This window comes from Halichoerus grypus, chromosome 1 (genome assembly GCF_964656455.1).
Source record: "Halichoerus grypus chromosome 1, mHalGry1.hap1.1, whole genome shotgun sequence".
Classification (NCBI taxonomy): Eukaryota; Metazoa; Chordata; class Mammalia; order Carnivora; family Phocidae; genus Halichoerus; species Halichoerus grypus.
In genome coordinates this window covers 69,664,432-69,681,973 of record NC_135712.1, presented here as the reverse complement: position 1 = coordinate 69,681,973, position 17,542 = coordinate 69,664,432, and the positions used below count along the sequence as shown (strand labels likewise).

Below are 17,542 nucleotides of genomic sequence, written 5' to 3'. Positions count from 1 at the left end.
ATAAAGAAGAAAACTGGTCAGTGTGAGAAATGAAAAATGGTATACTACTGATTTGAAGGTAAACATTTCTTATATGTTTATTGGCCTACTATGTGTCCCCTTCAGTGAACTGTCTTTTCTTATCATTTTTGGATATGCCAAATCAAAGGATGTCTCATCTCTCTGGATCAGACTACATTTTGATTCATCATCACAATGAAAGGAAATTTCAGCACACTAAGAGATAAAGACCAGTCAGCCCACTTTTTACTCTCTAGCAAAAGCAATGCCCAATTAAAACAGCAATGAGGCCACTATACACTGAACAGAAAGGCAGAAATCCAAAAGATTGACACCACCAAATGCTGCCAAGGATGTGGAGCAACAGGAACTCTCATTCACTGTTGGTGAGAATGCAGAAGTCAGTTTGGCAGCTTCTTACAAAACTAAACATACTCTTACCATAACAACCTAGCAATTATGCTCCTTGGTATTTCCTCAAATGAGTTAAAAATCTATGTCCACACCAAAACCTATACATAGAGGGGTGCCTGGGTGGCATGGCACAGGCAGTTAAAGCATCTGACTCTTGGTTTTGGCTCAAGTCTGACTGCAGGGTCATGAGATTGAGCCACGCATCGTGCTCCATGCTCAGTATGGAGTCTGCTTGACTTTCTCGCTCTCTCTCCCTCTGCCCCACTCCTCCCGGCTTTCTCTCTTTCTCTCTCTAATACATAAATATAAAAAAAAAAAAAACCCATACATAGATATTTAACAAACTATAGAAATGATCCCCGAAAGTATAGTCTTGCCATACATAGATATTTAAAGTAGTTTTATTCAATAATTGTCAAAACTTGGAAGCAACCAAGTTGTCCTTCAGTATGTGAATAGATAAGCTGTGGTATATCCAGACAATGAAATATTATTCTGTGCTAACAAAGAAATGAGCTGTCAAACATGAAAAGACATGGAAGAACCTTAAACACATAATACTAAGTGAAAGAAGCCAATCTGGAAAAGCTATGTACTGTATGATTCCAAATGCATGACATTCTGAAGAAGGCAAAACCATGAAGACAGTAAAAAAAATCAGTGGTTGCCAGGGACTCAGGGGGAGGGCAGGAGGGATGAATAGGTAGAACACAGAGAAATTTTAGGGCAGTGAAACTATTCTGCATAAAACTGGAATGGTGGATGCATGTCACCACACATTTGTCAAAATGCATAAAATGTATAACACAAAGAGTGATCCCCTATGGACGTTAGTTAATAATAATGTATCAATATTGGCTCATAGATGACAACAAATGCATTGCATTAATATAAGATGTCAATAATAAGGGATATATAGGAACTCTACTTTCTGCTCAATTTTTCTATAAATCTAAAACTGAAGTCTATTAAAAAAAAAAAAAAAAGCAATGCCCAAACAATACTCACATAGTATTTAAGTCATGTACACCTTTCTACCACAAATGGGAATAGTGCTGGTGTGGTTTGCACGTTTATTAGTGACCTATATTCTACAGCTGAGTTCCAATAAGAAGTATCCAGGTTATGGCTTCAGCAAGCAGAGGGGCTATTCTGGCACCTTTGTTTGCCTTTCTAGAGTAGAGACTAAGTGACCATGATGAAAGTGATACCTCATACATCTTGACCTTCTGACCAAAATCTCAAAAGGCCTTAAAACCTGGCAAAATCTCTCCTTTTGCTTTGAAAAACAATGTAGTCTGCCTGCCCTGAATAATATTGAAGTGGGATACATATTAAAAAATAAGTGAGGGGGGCACCTGGGTGGCTCAGTCCTTGGGCGTCTGCCTTCGGCTCAGGTCATGATCCCAGGGTCCTGGGATTGAGCCCCACATTGGGCTCCCTGCTCAGTGGGAAGCCTGCTTCTCCCTCTCCCACTCCCCCTGCTTGTGTTCCCTCTCTCGCTGTCTCTCTCTCTGTCAAATAAATAAATATAAAATTTTAAAATAAAAAAAATAAGTGAGGGGTGGCTGGCTGGCTCAGTTAGAAGAGCATGCCACTCTTGATCTCCAGGTTGTGAGTTTGAGCCGCATTTTGGGTGTAGAGATTACTTAAAAAAAAAAAAAAAGTGAGAATGATTCTTAACCAAACGGGATTTAAGCAGAGGATTTTTACATGTTATTAATTCTTACTTAGGGGCAGATATGCGCACATCTCACAGGTAGAATGCATACTTTAAGCATGTCTTTCACATCCTCTGCTCCTGGAAGAAGGAAAAATCATTTTATGGCAGGCCCTATGTTTGGGGCTTTCCCCAAGACTCACTCATTACACTTATTTTTTCATTACATTTTTCTATTTATGTACTGGTATTTTTCTTATTATTTTGTAAGACTTTATTGTTAGTGAAGATCATTACCATTAAAAGAAGCTTCATTTAAAACTAAATAGAGGAGCTGAGAAGAGATGGATGGAGAGTGAATACTAATAAGTACAGGCTTTCTTTTTTGGAATGATGAGAATGTTCTGGAATTAGATAGTAGTGATGATTACACAACTGTGAATATACCAAAACCCACCAAATTGTATACTTTAAAAGGATGAATGTTATGGTATCGACAAAACTCTCTCCTTGACCAAACTAATCAGGCTCCTCTGAGCCTTCTTCTCTACCAGGCATGACCTTGGCCCCAGAACTTGCCTTCAGCCTGCATAGCCCAGTTTAGCAAGATTTCTGCTAAGACAGTTTAGCGAGAATCCCCCACCCTTGATATCTGATCACCCTGGATAGCTGTTCAAATTCCTCATCCCCCATCCTTGATGTCTAAGCCTTTGGTCTGCTTTCAGCAAAAATCCTGTTAATTAGTTTACCAAGAATCCCCTATTCTTTATGTATCTTAGTAATTTTCCATCCACTGACCCCCTCACTGGCTAGAAATCCTCAGCTGCCTTTACTGTATTCAGAGTTAAGCCTAATCTCTCTCCCTATTACAGCAGACCTGAATAAAGCCTTCCTCACCATTTTAACATGTCTGAATAATTTCTTTAACAGTATACAAAGTTTATTTCATAAAGCTCTTATTCAGGGAACTAAATAGAAAATCTTACCTATCTTCTATCTAAGATAAGATTTTAAAAGTGCCAATCACACAATAGTTAAAATACTAAAAATTTGTTACTGATTTGCCCAAATCTAGATATAATTCTCCAACTTAAATAAATCTAAATTGATGCCTATCTAATTGGAAGAAAAATTAAAAGAAGAAATTATGATACACAATCACATATGTAAAATCAATCACTGGCAAACTATCTACATTATTATTTTCTCCCTTCCAAATAGTGGTACATATATTTCTTTTTTATTTTTCTTACTTGATTAGCTTTTTTTTGAAATTACTAAGTAACAAAATGTGCTCACAATGCTAAGTCTATAATACTAGCTGTTATTATTATTATTAGACACTATGTGCAGGAACTATCCTAAATGCTTTACATGTATTAATTAATCTAACCGTCAACATATCCCTAGTACAGAATTTATTACCAATTCTAAGGTGCAAAGGAAGAGAAAATAACTCAAGTAAAAACAATTCCTGTGCAAACAGGATGAACACTCTCATTTGAGTATTCAGGGTTCATATAAAAAGAATTTTGTTGTGGTCCCCAAATCATTTGATTGTGTTCAATTTCTTAGAGTATGAAAATCTTTGGAATTAGTTGAAAGGCTCTGGAAAAGAAAACTTTCCTTGGCATGCTTTTTATTATCACCTGCTATGGTCCAGGGATTTTCAGTGAATTCAGTCTTAAGAAAGATTACTGTAAAGGTATCCAAATCGGTAAGGAAGAAGTAAAACTTTCACTATTTGACTATTTGCAGATGACATGATACTATATATATTTATTTATATATAATAAGATATATATATCTCAAACCCAAAAGATTCCACCAAAAAACTGCTATACCTGCTAAACAAACTTAGTGAAGTCGCAGAATACAAAACCAATGTACAGAAATCTGTTGCATTTCTATACACCAATAATGAAGTAACAGAAACAGAAATTAAGAAAACAATCCCATTTACAATTGCACCAAAAATAATAAGATACCTAGGAATAAACCTAACAAAAGAGATGAAAGTCCTGTATTCTGAAAACTACAAAAAACTGACAAAAGAAATTGAAGACAATACCAAGAAATGGAAAGACATTCCATGCTCATGGATTGGAAGAACAAATCTTGTGAAAATGTCTATATTACCCAAAGCAATCTACATATATAATGCAATCCCTATCAAAATACCAACAGCATTTTTCACAGAACTAGAACAAACAATCCTAAAATTTGTATGGAATCACAAAAGACCCCAAATAGACACAGCAATCTTGAAAAAGAACAGCAAAGCTGGAATCATCACAATTCTGGACTTCAAGTTATATTACAAAGCTGTAGTAATCAAAATAGGATGGTACTGGCACAAAAATGGACACATAGATCAACAGAACAGAAGAGAAAATTCAGAAATAAACCCACAATTATATGGTCAATCAATCTTCGACAAAGCATGAAAGAATATCCAATGGGAAAAAGACAATTTTCTTTAACAAATGTTGGGAAAACTGGACAGCAACATGCAAAAGGAAGAAACCAGACTACTTTCTTACACCATCTACAAAAATAAATTCAAAATGGATTAAAGACCTAAATGTAAGACCTGAAACCATAAAAATCCTAGAAGAAAGCACAGGCAGTAACTTCTCTGACATTGGCTGTGGCAACTTTTTCTAGATAGGTCTCCTGAGGCAAGGGAAACAAAACCAAAAGTAAACTATTGGGACTGCATTAAAAAAAAAAAAAAAAAAGCTTCTTCAGAGTGATGGAAACAATCAAGAAAACTAAAAGGCAATCTATAGAATGGGAGAAGATATTTGCAAATGACATATCTGATAAAAGGTTGGAACCCAAAATAAAGAACTTCTAAAACTCAACACCAAAAAAATAATCCAGTTAAAAAATGGGCGGAAGACATGAACAGGCATTTCTCCAAAGACATACAGATGGCCAACGAATATATGAAATGATGTTCATCAAAACTTACCATCAAATACAAATCAAAACTACAATGAGGTATCACTTCACACCTGTCAGAATGGCTAAAATCAACAGCACAAGAAACAACAGGTGTTGGTTGAGGATGTGAAGAAAAAAGGAACCATTCACACTCTCAGTGGGAATGCAAACTGATGCAGCCACTGTAGAACACAGTATCGAGTTTCCTCAAAAAGTTAAAAATAGAACTACCCTATGATCCAATAATTGTGCTACTACGTTTTACCCAAAGAACATAAAAATACTAATTCAGAGGGATATATGCACCTCTATGTTTATAGCAGCATTATTTACAATAGCCAAGATATGGAAGCAGCCCAAGTGTTCATCGATTGAAGAATGGATATCGAAATGTGGAATATACACAATGGACTATTATTCAGCCATAAAAAAGAATGAAATCTTGCCATTTGTAACAACATGGATGGAGCTAGAGAGTATAATGCTAAGCAAAGTCAGTCAGAGAAAGATAAATACCATATGATTTCATTCATATGTGGAATTTAATAAAACAAGCAAGCAAAGAAAAAAAAAAGAGACAAACCAAGACACAGACTCTTAACTACAGAGAACAAACTGATGGTTACCAGAGGGGGGCAGGTATGGGTTAAATCGATGATGGGGATTAAGGAGTGCAATTGTCATGAGGAGCACCAGGTACTGTATAGAAGTGCTGAATCACTGTATCGTATACCTGAAACTAATATTACACTGTATGTTAACTACCCGGAATTAACATTTAAAAAAAAAAAGAAAGATTACTGTACAATAGGAAGAATATTCTTGACATACTGTAGATATACATAACTGAAGCCCAGAAATCTGAATTATTGTCCCAGCAAAACTAAGATTAGCACTTACATTTCTGAGCTCTATTTATCTTCCCTGGAAAGCACAAATTTGATTTGCTTTAGAAATCAAGAACTTCTGGTAAAAGTTTTATGGCATTTTAAAATACAACACAGCAGGGGCACCTGGGTCTGCCTTCAGCTCAGGTGATGATCCCGGAGTCCGGGGAGTGAACCCTACATCGGGCTCCCTGCTCAACGAGGAGTCTGCTTCTCCCTCTGCCCCACCCCCTGCTTGTGTGTGCTCTCTCTCTTGCTCACTTGCTCTCTCACTCTCTCTCTCTCAACCTCTCGCTCACTCTCCCTCTCAAATAAATAAATAAAAATCTTTAAAAAAAAATACAACACAGCAAATAAACCTAATATTACTCGGACCTGGCAATGATATCATAAAAATGCATTTTGTTTTCCCTCTCTTTGCCCAGGGCTTTCAGGAGGCTGGTGAAAGTGCCTGACTCTTCCAACTCCTGCATGGTATCTGTAATTATATCACTGAAAAATTGCCTGTAAGGAGACACAAAAAGGATGAGTTAATAAGGTATATTTTCTTACATTTACAAGGGCTACAGAAGTCACACAGGTTAAGACCCAGGATGAAAATCATAACTAAGTTGGAATTACTCCTGGAATGCAAGAATAGTTTAGCATTAGAAAGTCTATTAATAGTATTCAACACATAAACAAAAGGAAAGGAGAAAAACCATATGGCCATCACAACAGATGCAGAAAAGACATTTGGCAAAATTCAATATCCACTCATTTGAAAATGAGCAACAAAAACTCTTAGCAAACTAGAAATAAAAGAGAACTTCCTTAACCTGACAAAGTTTACATACCAAGGACTAACAAACATTGAATGTACAGTATGATATTATATATATAATATTTTAAAACATATAAAATTGTATTGTTTAAATAAAACACATACATACTTAATAGAAGTATCACAAGAGAATGTAAGAGAATAATAAACACCAAATTCAGAAGAGAGTTTGTCTTTGGGGGAACAGTGAGGGGCTAGTATCAGAGGCTCCAATTGTATCTTAAGTATTTTATTTAAAAAAAACCAAACACCTCTAAAGTAATCATGGTAAAATGTTAAGATATGGTGGTTACACACTTAAGTACTCATTATTTCATTTTTTATATTTTTCTGCATTTTAAAAATATTTCATAATTTTGCAAAAGTTAAATCATTTAAAAATTTTTTTAAAGAGCTAACAGGGGAACCTGGGTGGCTCAGTTGGTTAAGTATCTGCCTGTGGCTCAGGTCATGATCTCAGGGTCCTGGGATCAAGCCCTGCGTCGGGCTCCCTGCTCAGCGGGGAGTCTGCTTCTCCCTCTGCCCCTCCCCTCTCCCTCTCTCGTAAATAAATAAAATCTTAAAAAAATAAAAGAGCTAATAAAACACTCACATTTTATAGATGAGTAAACACAGGATCAGGAAGGTTAAATGACTTGCCCAAGGTCACATAACTAATTTGAGAAAAAGGTAGAACTACATAATCCAGGTTTCCTGACTCATAGTCTGTTGCTTTTTATTTTATTTTTTAAAGATTTTTATTTATTTATTTGAGAGAGAGAGCAAGAGAGCACAAGCAGGGGGAGTGGCAGAGGGAGAGGGAGAAGCAGGCTCCCCGCTGAGCAGGGAGCCCAACTCAGGGCCCAATCCCAGGACCCTGGGATCATGACCTGAGCCAAAGGCAGATGCTTAACCGACTGAGCCACCCAGGTCCCCATCCATTACTTTTTATAATATTCTTATAGGTATAGATTTTAAATGCTGCTATTTAATGTTTTCATAATAATTTTTGACAAGAGTTCAAACAGAAAGATTCAATAACTATATTAAGAAAAAAGAAGTACATCGAAGTAAAAAAAAACCAATTGAAAAGATATGAGCCATCCCACAGAGAATGAAAAGGACATTAACTAGATTGGTGTTTATAAGCAGGACACCTTTCTGTCATGTATGCAAATCTGAGCCAGATTGATTTCACAAGGAACATTACCCCTCCGATGCAGGGGTTGGCAAACTCTTCCTATAAAGAGAGAAATGGTAAATATTCTTGGCTTTGCAGGCCATAAATTCTCTGCTGTAACTACTCAGCTTTGCTACTCATGAAAGTAGCAAGAAACAATATGTAAACAAATGGGCAATGCTGTATTCTAATAAAATTTATTTTCAAAAACAGACTACGGGCTGGATATGGCTAGTGGCCCTGGGTAATTGCTATAAACATTCATTTACCAACAATTCTTACCATAATATTACATCCTCTTTTAAACTTAACAGGCTTCCTTGTCAGCAAGCCTGACAAAAAACTGAATAATGAGACAATGGAAACCGAGACTGCCTTTCAGAAATTCTCAGGATTAAAACTCAGCTTAAAAGTTGGCTATTTGGGGCGCCTGGGTGGCTCGGTCGTTAAGCGTCTGCCTTCGGCTCAGGTCATCATCCCAGGGTCCTGGGATCGAGCTCCGCATCAGGCTCCCTGCTCGGCGGAGAGCCTGCTTCTCCCTCTCCCACTCCTGCTGCTTGTGTTCCCTCTCTCGCTGTGTCTCTCTCTGTCAAATAAATAAATAAAATCTTAAAAAAAAAAAAAAGTTGGCTACTTGGATGGTGTCCATCTCTTACTCATAGATAAAGCATCACAACAGCTACCAATTTGTGCCAGGCACTTGGCTGCAGCCTTATTTCTAATTCTCACACTGATATTGCAAAGTTGCTATAATTATTTTCACTTTTAAAAGCTGGACACAAAGGCTCAACAACTTGCCCATGATCATATAGCCACCATACTTTCAATTGTACCACACTCCCTCTAAGCAGTCTTTAGCTAATCCTATTATCAGCAGTACCTTTGCATCTAATGACCAATCCCTAAGAGAAGACAGCAGCCACCCTTGCACCCATTTTACTATTACTTTTCCAAATATGCTCTCCTTCTTTACCTATCAATCTGAATTTTCTTCATTATCTCCGTGGACATTATGGTCTGTCTTGCAGGTTTTTTGAAGACAAAATCTTGCATTTTGTTAAACTCATTGGTAAATTGGCTTCCTTTTTGGACTCCTGGCAACTTGGTTTCTTCTTTAGGTAAGAATGGACTGGATATTTTTGAGGTTCTTGAGGCCTCTGGAAGTTTTTCTAAGCTCTTGTTTTTCTTCTAAAAACAAGAAATGATGTTTTATGTAAGACAGATTTTAAGAGTAAAGAAACAATGCTATACCAGGGCTTCTGCCTACATTTTTCAACCTCACCTTCTGCCACCTGTACTCAACACACAAGAAAATTACCCTTTTCTTCAGCCACCCAAATCACGTCCTGCTATTTTGTGCCTTCCTGCCTTTAGACAACATTCCTTTTGCCTGTCTTTCCTCAACTTACCACCTGGTAAGCTTTAAGACTAAGATCAAAGGTAAAGTTCCTCATGAAATATCTCTATTAGCAGATATTTACCATGTTGTAATTATTTGTATAAATGTCTCCATTAGATTGTAAATTCTATGAGGGAAGGGGCAGTGTCTTAGAGATCTTGGTTCACCTCAGATTCTTTTTGGAACAAGACTGCATAATAAATGCAGCCATCTTTATAGTCTCATTGCTTAGAACAATGCCGAGGGTATAGAAAACTCAAATGTTCATTGAACACATGAATATGAAATATAAAGAATGAAAGAAATATCCTAGCAAAGAGCATAAGTTGGTAAAATTAGTGGTGTGGTATAGATTTCGAAGGTCATGTGGGAAAAAGCCAAAATAATTCATTTTTCAGACCCAAACTTGAACACTGAGGGGTAGGCATCAACCTGAGGAACAGCATATGTCTTTTAATTGATGATTCCTATTTAATCTGTTGCTAAAAGCTTTAGCTATTGAGAGGCCATATAACATAGTGATTATGCCTATGGACTCTGAAACCAAACTTCCTTGTTTGAATCCTGGCTTTATTTCTTACTAAACCATACTGACTTAGACAACTGTTTAATATCTCTATGCCTCCATTTTCCCATTGGTAAAACAGGGATAATAGCACCTGCCTTCACAGTTACTATGAGGATTAAATAAATTAATACACATAATGCATTTAGAACAGCACACAGAATTATTTAAGTTCTGTACTTGTTATGATTACTTAAATTCTTGTGCAGATCCTATGCACAGAAGAAAGGTTTATCTGCATATTGATACATAAAGCCTAGGTCTTCCTTAGCTAAACTTCAACTAGCCCAGAAATGTTAAAAAACGATCCATTAACGGTTAATAAACGCAGACTCAACTGCGTTTTTCTTTACATCAACAATAAGCAAAGATTCAGATCTGAGGAAAACATCTGTAGGCAAGAACAAAACAAAATGCTGCCTTAATTAAGAATTAAATTTTAAAATATTTCTTTAAATTAAAATTAATTTGACTGGCTACAAAGAGAACAGAAAAGTAGCCTTTCAACAGTTAAACTGAAACTTACCTGGACGTAAGGAAAACCTTAAGGATGGTTATTATTTTAGATTTTGCCTAGGTAGGAAAGGGGAAAGTGTAAGGCCTGGGAAGCTCTTTCTATTTCCCTATTTTTCCTCTACCTTTATGCTTGGGCATCTGGAAAAGGAGGCAACTGTGTCATGCAGCCTGATTTACTGATTACTATAAATAAATATGAATTTTTTAAAGACAGAACTTAAAGGAACTAGCTAAATGTTTTAGTACACTCACTAAAAAATATTTTTATATAGCATACACTATGTACGAGGTAGGGTATTAGACCCTAAGGGAAAAGGTAAGAGAAACAGTATCTCTGCAGGGGAGCTCTTCCCAAATTTTGGTCCAATTACTCCCACTTCTGGTAGAATCTGGTACATTAGTATTTTTTTTTTTTATCATTCTATCCCATGATTTTACCATTGAAAATCTATTTGGAGATGTCCTTAGCTATAAAAATAGCTATAAAGGAGGGATAATGCTAACTAACCTTTCATCCCAAGGTTGTTCTAAGGCTGAACAATATGAATGAAGCCTTTGGAGAAAGAAAACATCCACATACATACTAAGGATTTAAAATATATATCCTATGCCCTTACAGAGCAATGGCATTGTAAAATCTGTAAGTTAGAACAACTAGTATTAGGAAGTAAAAAAACAAACAATTATTTTAAAAGACTCACAATTTTGTAAGGTTGTGGAACTCATATTGAGGAAAGGGCTGTTAAGCTTCTATTAATCAAGATAAGAGTGGACGGGGGGGGTAAAAAAAAGATGAGTGTAAGCCTTTATTATATACACTACTATGAAATCATAAGCAGGGCCTCTGTTAAGTCGGCAAATTTTGTGGGTGAAGATCACTATCATAAACCAGAATAAAATAGTGCAAAAGTTTTGTTCTTTAATTTACTGAAGTGGTGACCACTGCTGAATTGTTTATAAATTTGGGTTTTCCATCCTCTCTTGAGTTTCTACGAAGGCAAATTACCCTTTTTTAGCCTGACACAGTAAGTATCAGTGATTAAGTATCATCGACCTTATCTTGTTAACTATCTTTTTATTTTTGATTCCTACTGCTGGGAGGCAATAAATAGGAAGGAAACCCTAGACTCTTCTTTACTATTTGTTAACTAGATTAATGTATGAATTAGACTCTTGTTTTAAATGCATTGAAAGGCTTAGTTTTTGGGTTTCTAATCTCTTTACCATTCATAAATTGATTTAAAAAATTTGTTACAAAATTCTTGGTATACCCATTACTGTTGTTTTAAAACTACCCCAAAACTCATAGAATGTTAGCACTGGAAGGGATGATATGGATCATTTAGCTAAAACTCTATTACACTGTAGGAGCCCCTGGTTTGCTCAGTCAGTGGAGCATGCGACTCTTGATCTTGGGGTTGTGAGTTCGAGTTCCACCTTGGGTGTGGAGGTTACTTAAAAATCTTAAAAAAGACACACAAAAAGCTCCATCACATTTTACAAATAAGAACATGAAGACCAAGAAAGTGAAATGAACTGCTCATAGTACACAACTAAACCGCAAAGATCTCCTGACTCCAAACCCAGTGTTCTATTAAAATTTTAACTTTTAAACTTTAATAAAAGCTTTACAAACCCAGACTATATATATAACAATAATAATAACAATAATTTAAAAATGATAAGGTGCAATGAAAGGGAAATTTAATTATCTAGTTACAATAAATATGAACTTCTTTTCTGTTAGATGTGGAAAGTAATTTACTCTGTTGTTTATACAGCAATTTTCATTTGTTAAGAGAATCAGAAATAATGTATGCTGTACAAACTATATAATGTAATTTTGCTGAACGTAATAAATGTGTATTTGTACTTATAAGTTCTTTCCTGGAGCGCTGGGTGGCTCAGCCAATTAAGCATCTGATTCTTGATTTCGGCTCGGTCATGATCTCAGAGTTGTGAGATCAAGCCCCACGTCCAGCTCTGTGCTGGGAATGGAGCCTGCTTGGGATTCTCCCTCTCCCTCTTCTGCCCATCACCCCCCACCCCTGCTTGCTCTCATGCTCTCTCTCTCTAAAAAAAATAAATAATAAGTTCTTTTCATTTTATATCTATAACCTAAGTTATTATTACAAGAGCTTGGGGTGCCTGGGTGGTTCAGTCAGTTGAGGGACCTCTGCCCCTCCCACAGGCTCACATGCTCTCTCTCTCAAATAAATACATGAATCTTAAAAAAAAAATTTAAAAGAGCTTAAGAATTTATAAAGATTTTGCTCACTACCAAGTTGAGTTTTTTTGATAACTCAAATAGCATTTTGAGGAGGAGTCCATAACATCACTGAAAATGTAATGGCTGATGTAATGACCTGGCTGGATATTCACAAAAGCAGGTTGCAACATACTCAACAATACAACAAAGTCTTTTTAGAATAAAGAAACATTGAGAAGGTCCAACTGAATTTCCTCCCCAGAGGGTTCAGTTAGCTTTCAGCAGCTAAGAAATGTAAGATAGGTGGGGCAATTCAGTAAATTGGCTACTCTCAGTACATATACTGTATTTATACTGATTTACTATAGGCCTTTTTGAATATTGCCAACATACTGGAAGAAAAGGATATTCTGACTGGCAATGTATCTTGAGCTATAGTTATTTCCCTCCACCAATTCAGAGTACATATCTCAGGTAATTATTATAGCCCTCTTTGTCTGAGATAAAGGTGCTATTTCCCATGTTAAATTTGATAGCATAAGTACTCTAAGGGATAGGGAAATAAAAAGGAAAGAAAGCAAAAATTACATAATGGTGAGTGTATATACCATGCTGATACTTTGGCTTCTTTCATACTGAACTGGCATGATATAGTTTAGAATAGAGAGCTGGTCTGTGGTATCTTCCAGAACTGCGGAGATCCTCAGCACATCTAGAATGGAGAGTGGCTCTATGATTTCCGGGATGACTTCCTTGTCTGTTTTTTCAGCTGTTTCTTTTTCTTCTTCTACAGCACTGGGTGGCTCACCTGTCACTGACACTGTCACCTCAGAATGCCAGACTTTTGATGGAAGATTTGAGGCTTCTAGTTGGCTTCTAAAAAAAAGAAAGAAAGAAAGAAAAAAATAAGTCAGCCACCAAATGTTTAAAAACTGCTTCAACTCAAAAGCACAGGCAGCATATAGATTGGCCCCTCTGAAGTCCATATTGTCATATAACCAAGATAAAGAATGAAAGTAGGAGTTTACACATGGTTCTGCTAAATATCTCCCTGTGACATCCTGAACAACCAAAGGCAAACCACTTACTGTTTAATAACTTCATGTAACCCATTCTATGGGTTAACCAATTTTAATTTCAGCCCAAATTAACTTTTTGTCTAGCAACATCTTTAAATACTAATCAAAAGTGTCTCATGATTAATGAAAAACAGAATGTGGCAGGAGTGACTGGCTGGCTCATTCAGTGGAGCATGTGATCTTGGGGTTGTGAGTTCAAACCCCACGTCGGCACAGAGTTTACTTAAAAAAATAAATACATTAAAAACAAAAACAGGGGCGCCTGGGTGGCTCAGTCGTTAAGCGTCTGCCTTCGGCTCAGGTCATGATCCCAGGGTCCTGGGATCGAGCCCCGCATCGGGCTTCCTGCTCAGCGGGAAGCCTTCTTCTCCCTCTGCCACTCCCCCTGCTTGTGTTCCCTCTCTCGCTGTCTCTCTCTCTGTCAAATAAATAAATAAAATCAAAAAAACAACACAGTATGTAGTAGCCAGTCTCCAAAATGGGCCTATATGATTCCCACCTTCTTATATTCATACCCAAAAGGGTATGACTACAAAAGTAGTCTCCCCCACATTAAAAGGACCAACTAGGAGGATACTATGTCTTTTATCACCTAACCTTAGGTTTAGGTGGTAAAACACAGTTTTTCCCTTACTCTCTCTCTCTCATATCTCTCACTCTGTAAGAAGTCAGCTGCCTTGCCATAAGGACATGTAAGCAGCTCTTTGGAGAAGTTTGTGAGGGTGTGGAACTAAGGCCTCTTGCCAACAGCCAGCGTCAACTCCCCAGCTCTGTAAATGAGCCATGTTGGAAGTATATCTTCCAGCCCCAGTCAAATTTTCAAATGTTTGCAGCCCTGGCCAACTTCAATCTTATGACAGACCCTAAGCCAGAACCATCCAGCAAAGCTGTTCCCAAATTCCTGACCCACAGAAACTATGTGAAATAATAAAAGTTGATATTTTAAGTTACTAAGCTTTGGGGTAATTTGTTCACAGCAATAGATAAATAAATAAATTTAACATAAGGCATAATTTAAATAAATAAATAAATAAATATGTATACAAAATAAATTGGAATTTTGAACATACTCTCCCATTCTTCTTAAATTAATTGTAACTTCCGTGGTACATCTACAATCTCACAAAAAATGCAGTCACCTAAAATGGGAAGAAAACATTGAGATTAGTTTAAGGGAGTGTTGAATGATAATTAAATTACTTCTATACCCTTTTAATAACAGAAAATTAAAGAATTACAAGAGCTGCAGCTTATCCCTTCTTTTTGCTTATTAGAGCAGTCCCAGAGATGGAAGAACCCCTGACATCATGTAATTAATGACAAAAGCAATTATTGATAAATGCAATCTTTGAGTCTCTTCTTATGGTAAATTAATGTACAACATGGATTTCGTATTATTATTATATTCTAATTTTTAACTGGCAATATCTATAGATTTACTTTTGTTATTCTGATTACTAAAATATTTAATTTGATCATTCCATCTCACTGATCTGTCAGATAACAAAATGTATTGAACCTGGACTTAGAAGAACACTTGAGATTGTATCTAGAAAAGCTGTATTTCTCCTGAAAATCAGTTTACTATTACTATCAAGATGTTACTATAAGCCCAAATCCTTTCTGTTTAAACAAGCTTTACAATGAGAACACCCTATGGAGAATTTTGCTCTATGCTAAATGAGTAATAAATGGTAAGTTTCCAGTATGATTTTGTCCACAACAAAGTGCTCCTAAGAAGGGGGATACAAATATATCTCATACAACAGAAATATTATATGTAAAAATGAAAACATATAAAACAGAATCTTTATGTAAATTGAAAAAGATATGCCAAACTAGCCAAATTTTCTGGTACAAGGGCAGTTTTAAGAGGAAGTATCATGGCTTAAGGAAGATTTTGTTCTTTTGATGTGTTGTTGTTTCTCTATTTTTCCTTTTTTTAAGGCTTGGGGCATAGGTAAATGTGCTTCATGCAGGTAAGATAGGGCTATGCTGATGCACTATCCAGTATGTTCATGCTGTTTGGGCTCCTCATTCCTCAATGCTAGAAATCTAGGAGTCATTCTTCCTTCATCTTACTATTTTTTTAAGATTTTATTTCTTTATTTGAGAGAGAGAAGGAGCAGGGGGAAGGCCAGAGGGAGAAGCAGGGAGCCCAACTCAGGGCTGGATCCCAGGACCCTGGGATCATGACCTGAGCCGAAAGGCAGAGGCTCAAATGATTAAGCCACCCAGGCACCCCCATTCCTCCTTCATCTTGATACCAGCATTTCCCAATCCAAACCATCACGAAGTCTTGTGGATTTTATCTTCTATTTCCATGTCCCCCAGTACCATGCTGGACCTGACAGTTGTTTCTTGCTTGAACAACTCTAATAGTCCCCAAACTGGAAGTGATGTTTTTTCTTTTGAAAGAATGATTATATATTATTTTTTATTTTGCAAATGGAAATACAAGTGAGGATGTAAAGCAGGTGGAAATAAGTTATAATAAGGGAGCAGGAGTTACCCATGACAATCAACAGGAAGGCGCAGCAAATAGCATTTCACAGAAAGCAAGTTTCTTATGGTCCAGAAGGTGGAAGAATAAAATTTTGTTGTTATAATTTGTTTATTTTTTAAGGAAATGGCTGGTGTATCAATATCTAAAAGAGACAGCTCATTATTTAATCTAGAGTATTCCAGCTCTAACTTTGTAATGGGATGTTAGGCTTCTCATGATTCTTAGAAAAACTGTCATTCCCCAAATATGCAATTACCTTGCTATCCTCTTCTAAAAGTCAGTATTTTTTTTTTTTTTAAACTATTAGTTTAAAATCGGAGGGGGAGAAGAACCATGAGAGACGATGGACTCTGAAAAACAAACTGAGGGTTCTAGAGGGGAAGGGGGTGGGAGGATGGGTTAGCCCGGTGATGGGTATTGAGGAGGGCACGTTCTGCATGGAGCACTGGGTGTTATGCACAAACAATGAATCATGGAACACTATATCTAAAACTAATGATGTAATGTATGGGGATTAACATAACAATAAAAAAAATAAAAAAAAAAACCTATTAGTTTAAAGGGAAAAATATGTAATCAAATTTCCAAATGTTTCATTTTAGTCTATGTTTAAACAGTTTGCATGTTTAAACCGAAATTACATTTCTAACGGCTTTCATTTCCTTCAATCCAGCCCCAAACTGTATTTTCTTTTTTTCCCTATTTTTAAATTTAAATTCAATTAATTAACATATATTATTGGTTTCTGAGGTAGAGGTCAGTGATTCATCAGTCTCATATAATACCTAGTGCTCATTACATCACATGCCCTCCTTAATGTCTATCACCCAGCCACCCCATCCTTCCACCCCCTTCTCTCCAGCAACCCTCAGTTTGTTTCCTATGATTAAGAGTCTCTTATGGTTTGTCTCCCTCTCTGATTTTGTCTTGTCTTATTTTTTAAACGAAGAATTGAAAATTTAAAACTGAAAATCTAATCATGTCTTTCCCTAGAACCCTTCTATGGTTTCCCATTGCCTTAGGACAAAAGCTAAGAATCCAAGCAAACTTGGATTCTAATTCTAAACTGCATGATCTGGCCTGCTCTGTTCCTCTTCAGATATCCACTTGGCACTGCCCTTTTCTTGCCCTCATGGCTCCTTGGGCTTCTTTCAGTTCTATGGAATCATGCCCCTTTCCAACTCAGGGTCTTTGCACACGCTATTCCTTTGATTTGAACCATTCTTCCCCTCACTCTTCACCTTGTAAAGTCCCACTGATCCATCAGGTACCAGCCTAAATCAATGGCATTTGGCTAGGCATCTGTCATTTGCTCTAAATCAATTTCCACCATTTCTTACGCCCTGAGAGACTGACCCTTATGGAGCGCATCAACA

The 17,542-nt window shown here is 36.6% G+C and overlaps 1 protein-coding gene across 7 annotated transcripts in view; it reads right to left on the bottom strand.

The window, feature by feature from the left end:
• The window catches only part of DRC9 (dynein regulatory complex subunit 9), a 44,725-nt gene that overhangs the window by 24,929 nt on the left and 2,254 nt on the right, over nt 1-17,542 (bottom strand). For 4 of the 7 annotated variants that reach the window (XM_036102657.2, XM_036102666.2, XM_036102659.2 and 1 more), the window contains exons 2-5: nt 14,731-14,799; nt 13,190-13,457; nt 8,866-9,080; nt 6,286-6,414 (exon numbers count right to left, since the gene is read on the bottom strand). In XM_036102657.2, the coding sequence (XP_035958550.1) occupies nt 6,286-6,414; nt 8,866-9,080; nt 13,190-13,457; nt 14,731-14,738 (620 nt within the window). In that variant the 5' untranslated portion in view covers nt 14,739-14,799. The remainder of the gene's footprint in view (nt 1-6,285; nt 6,415-8,865; nt 9,081-13,189; nt 13,458-14,730; nt 14,800-17,542) is intronic. The other 3 variants (XM_036102661.2, XM_036102664.2, XM_036102662.2) reach the window with 1 other exon arrangement.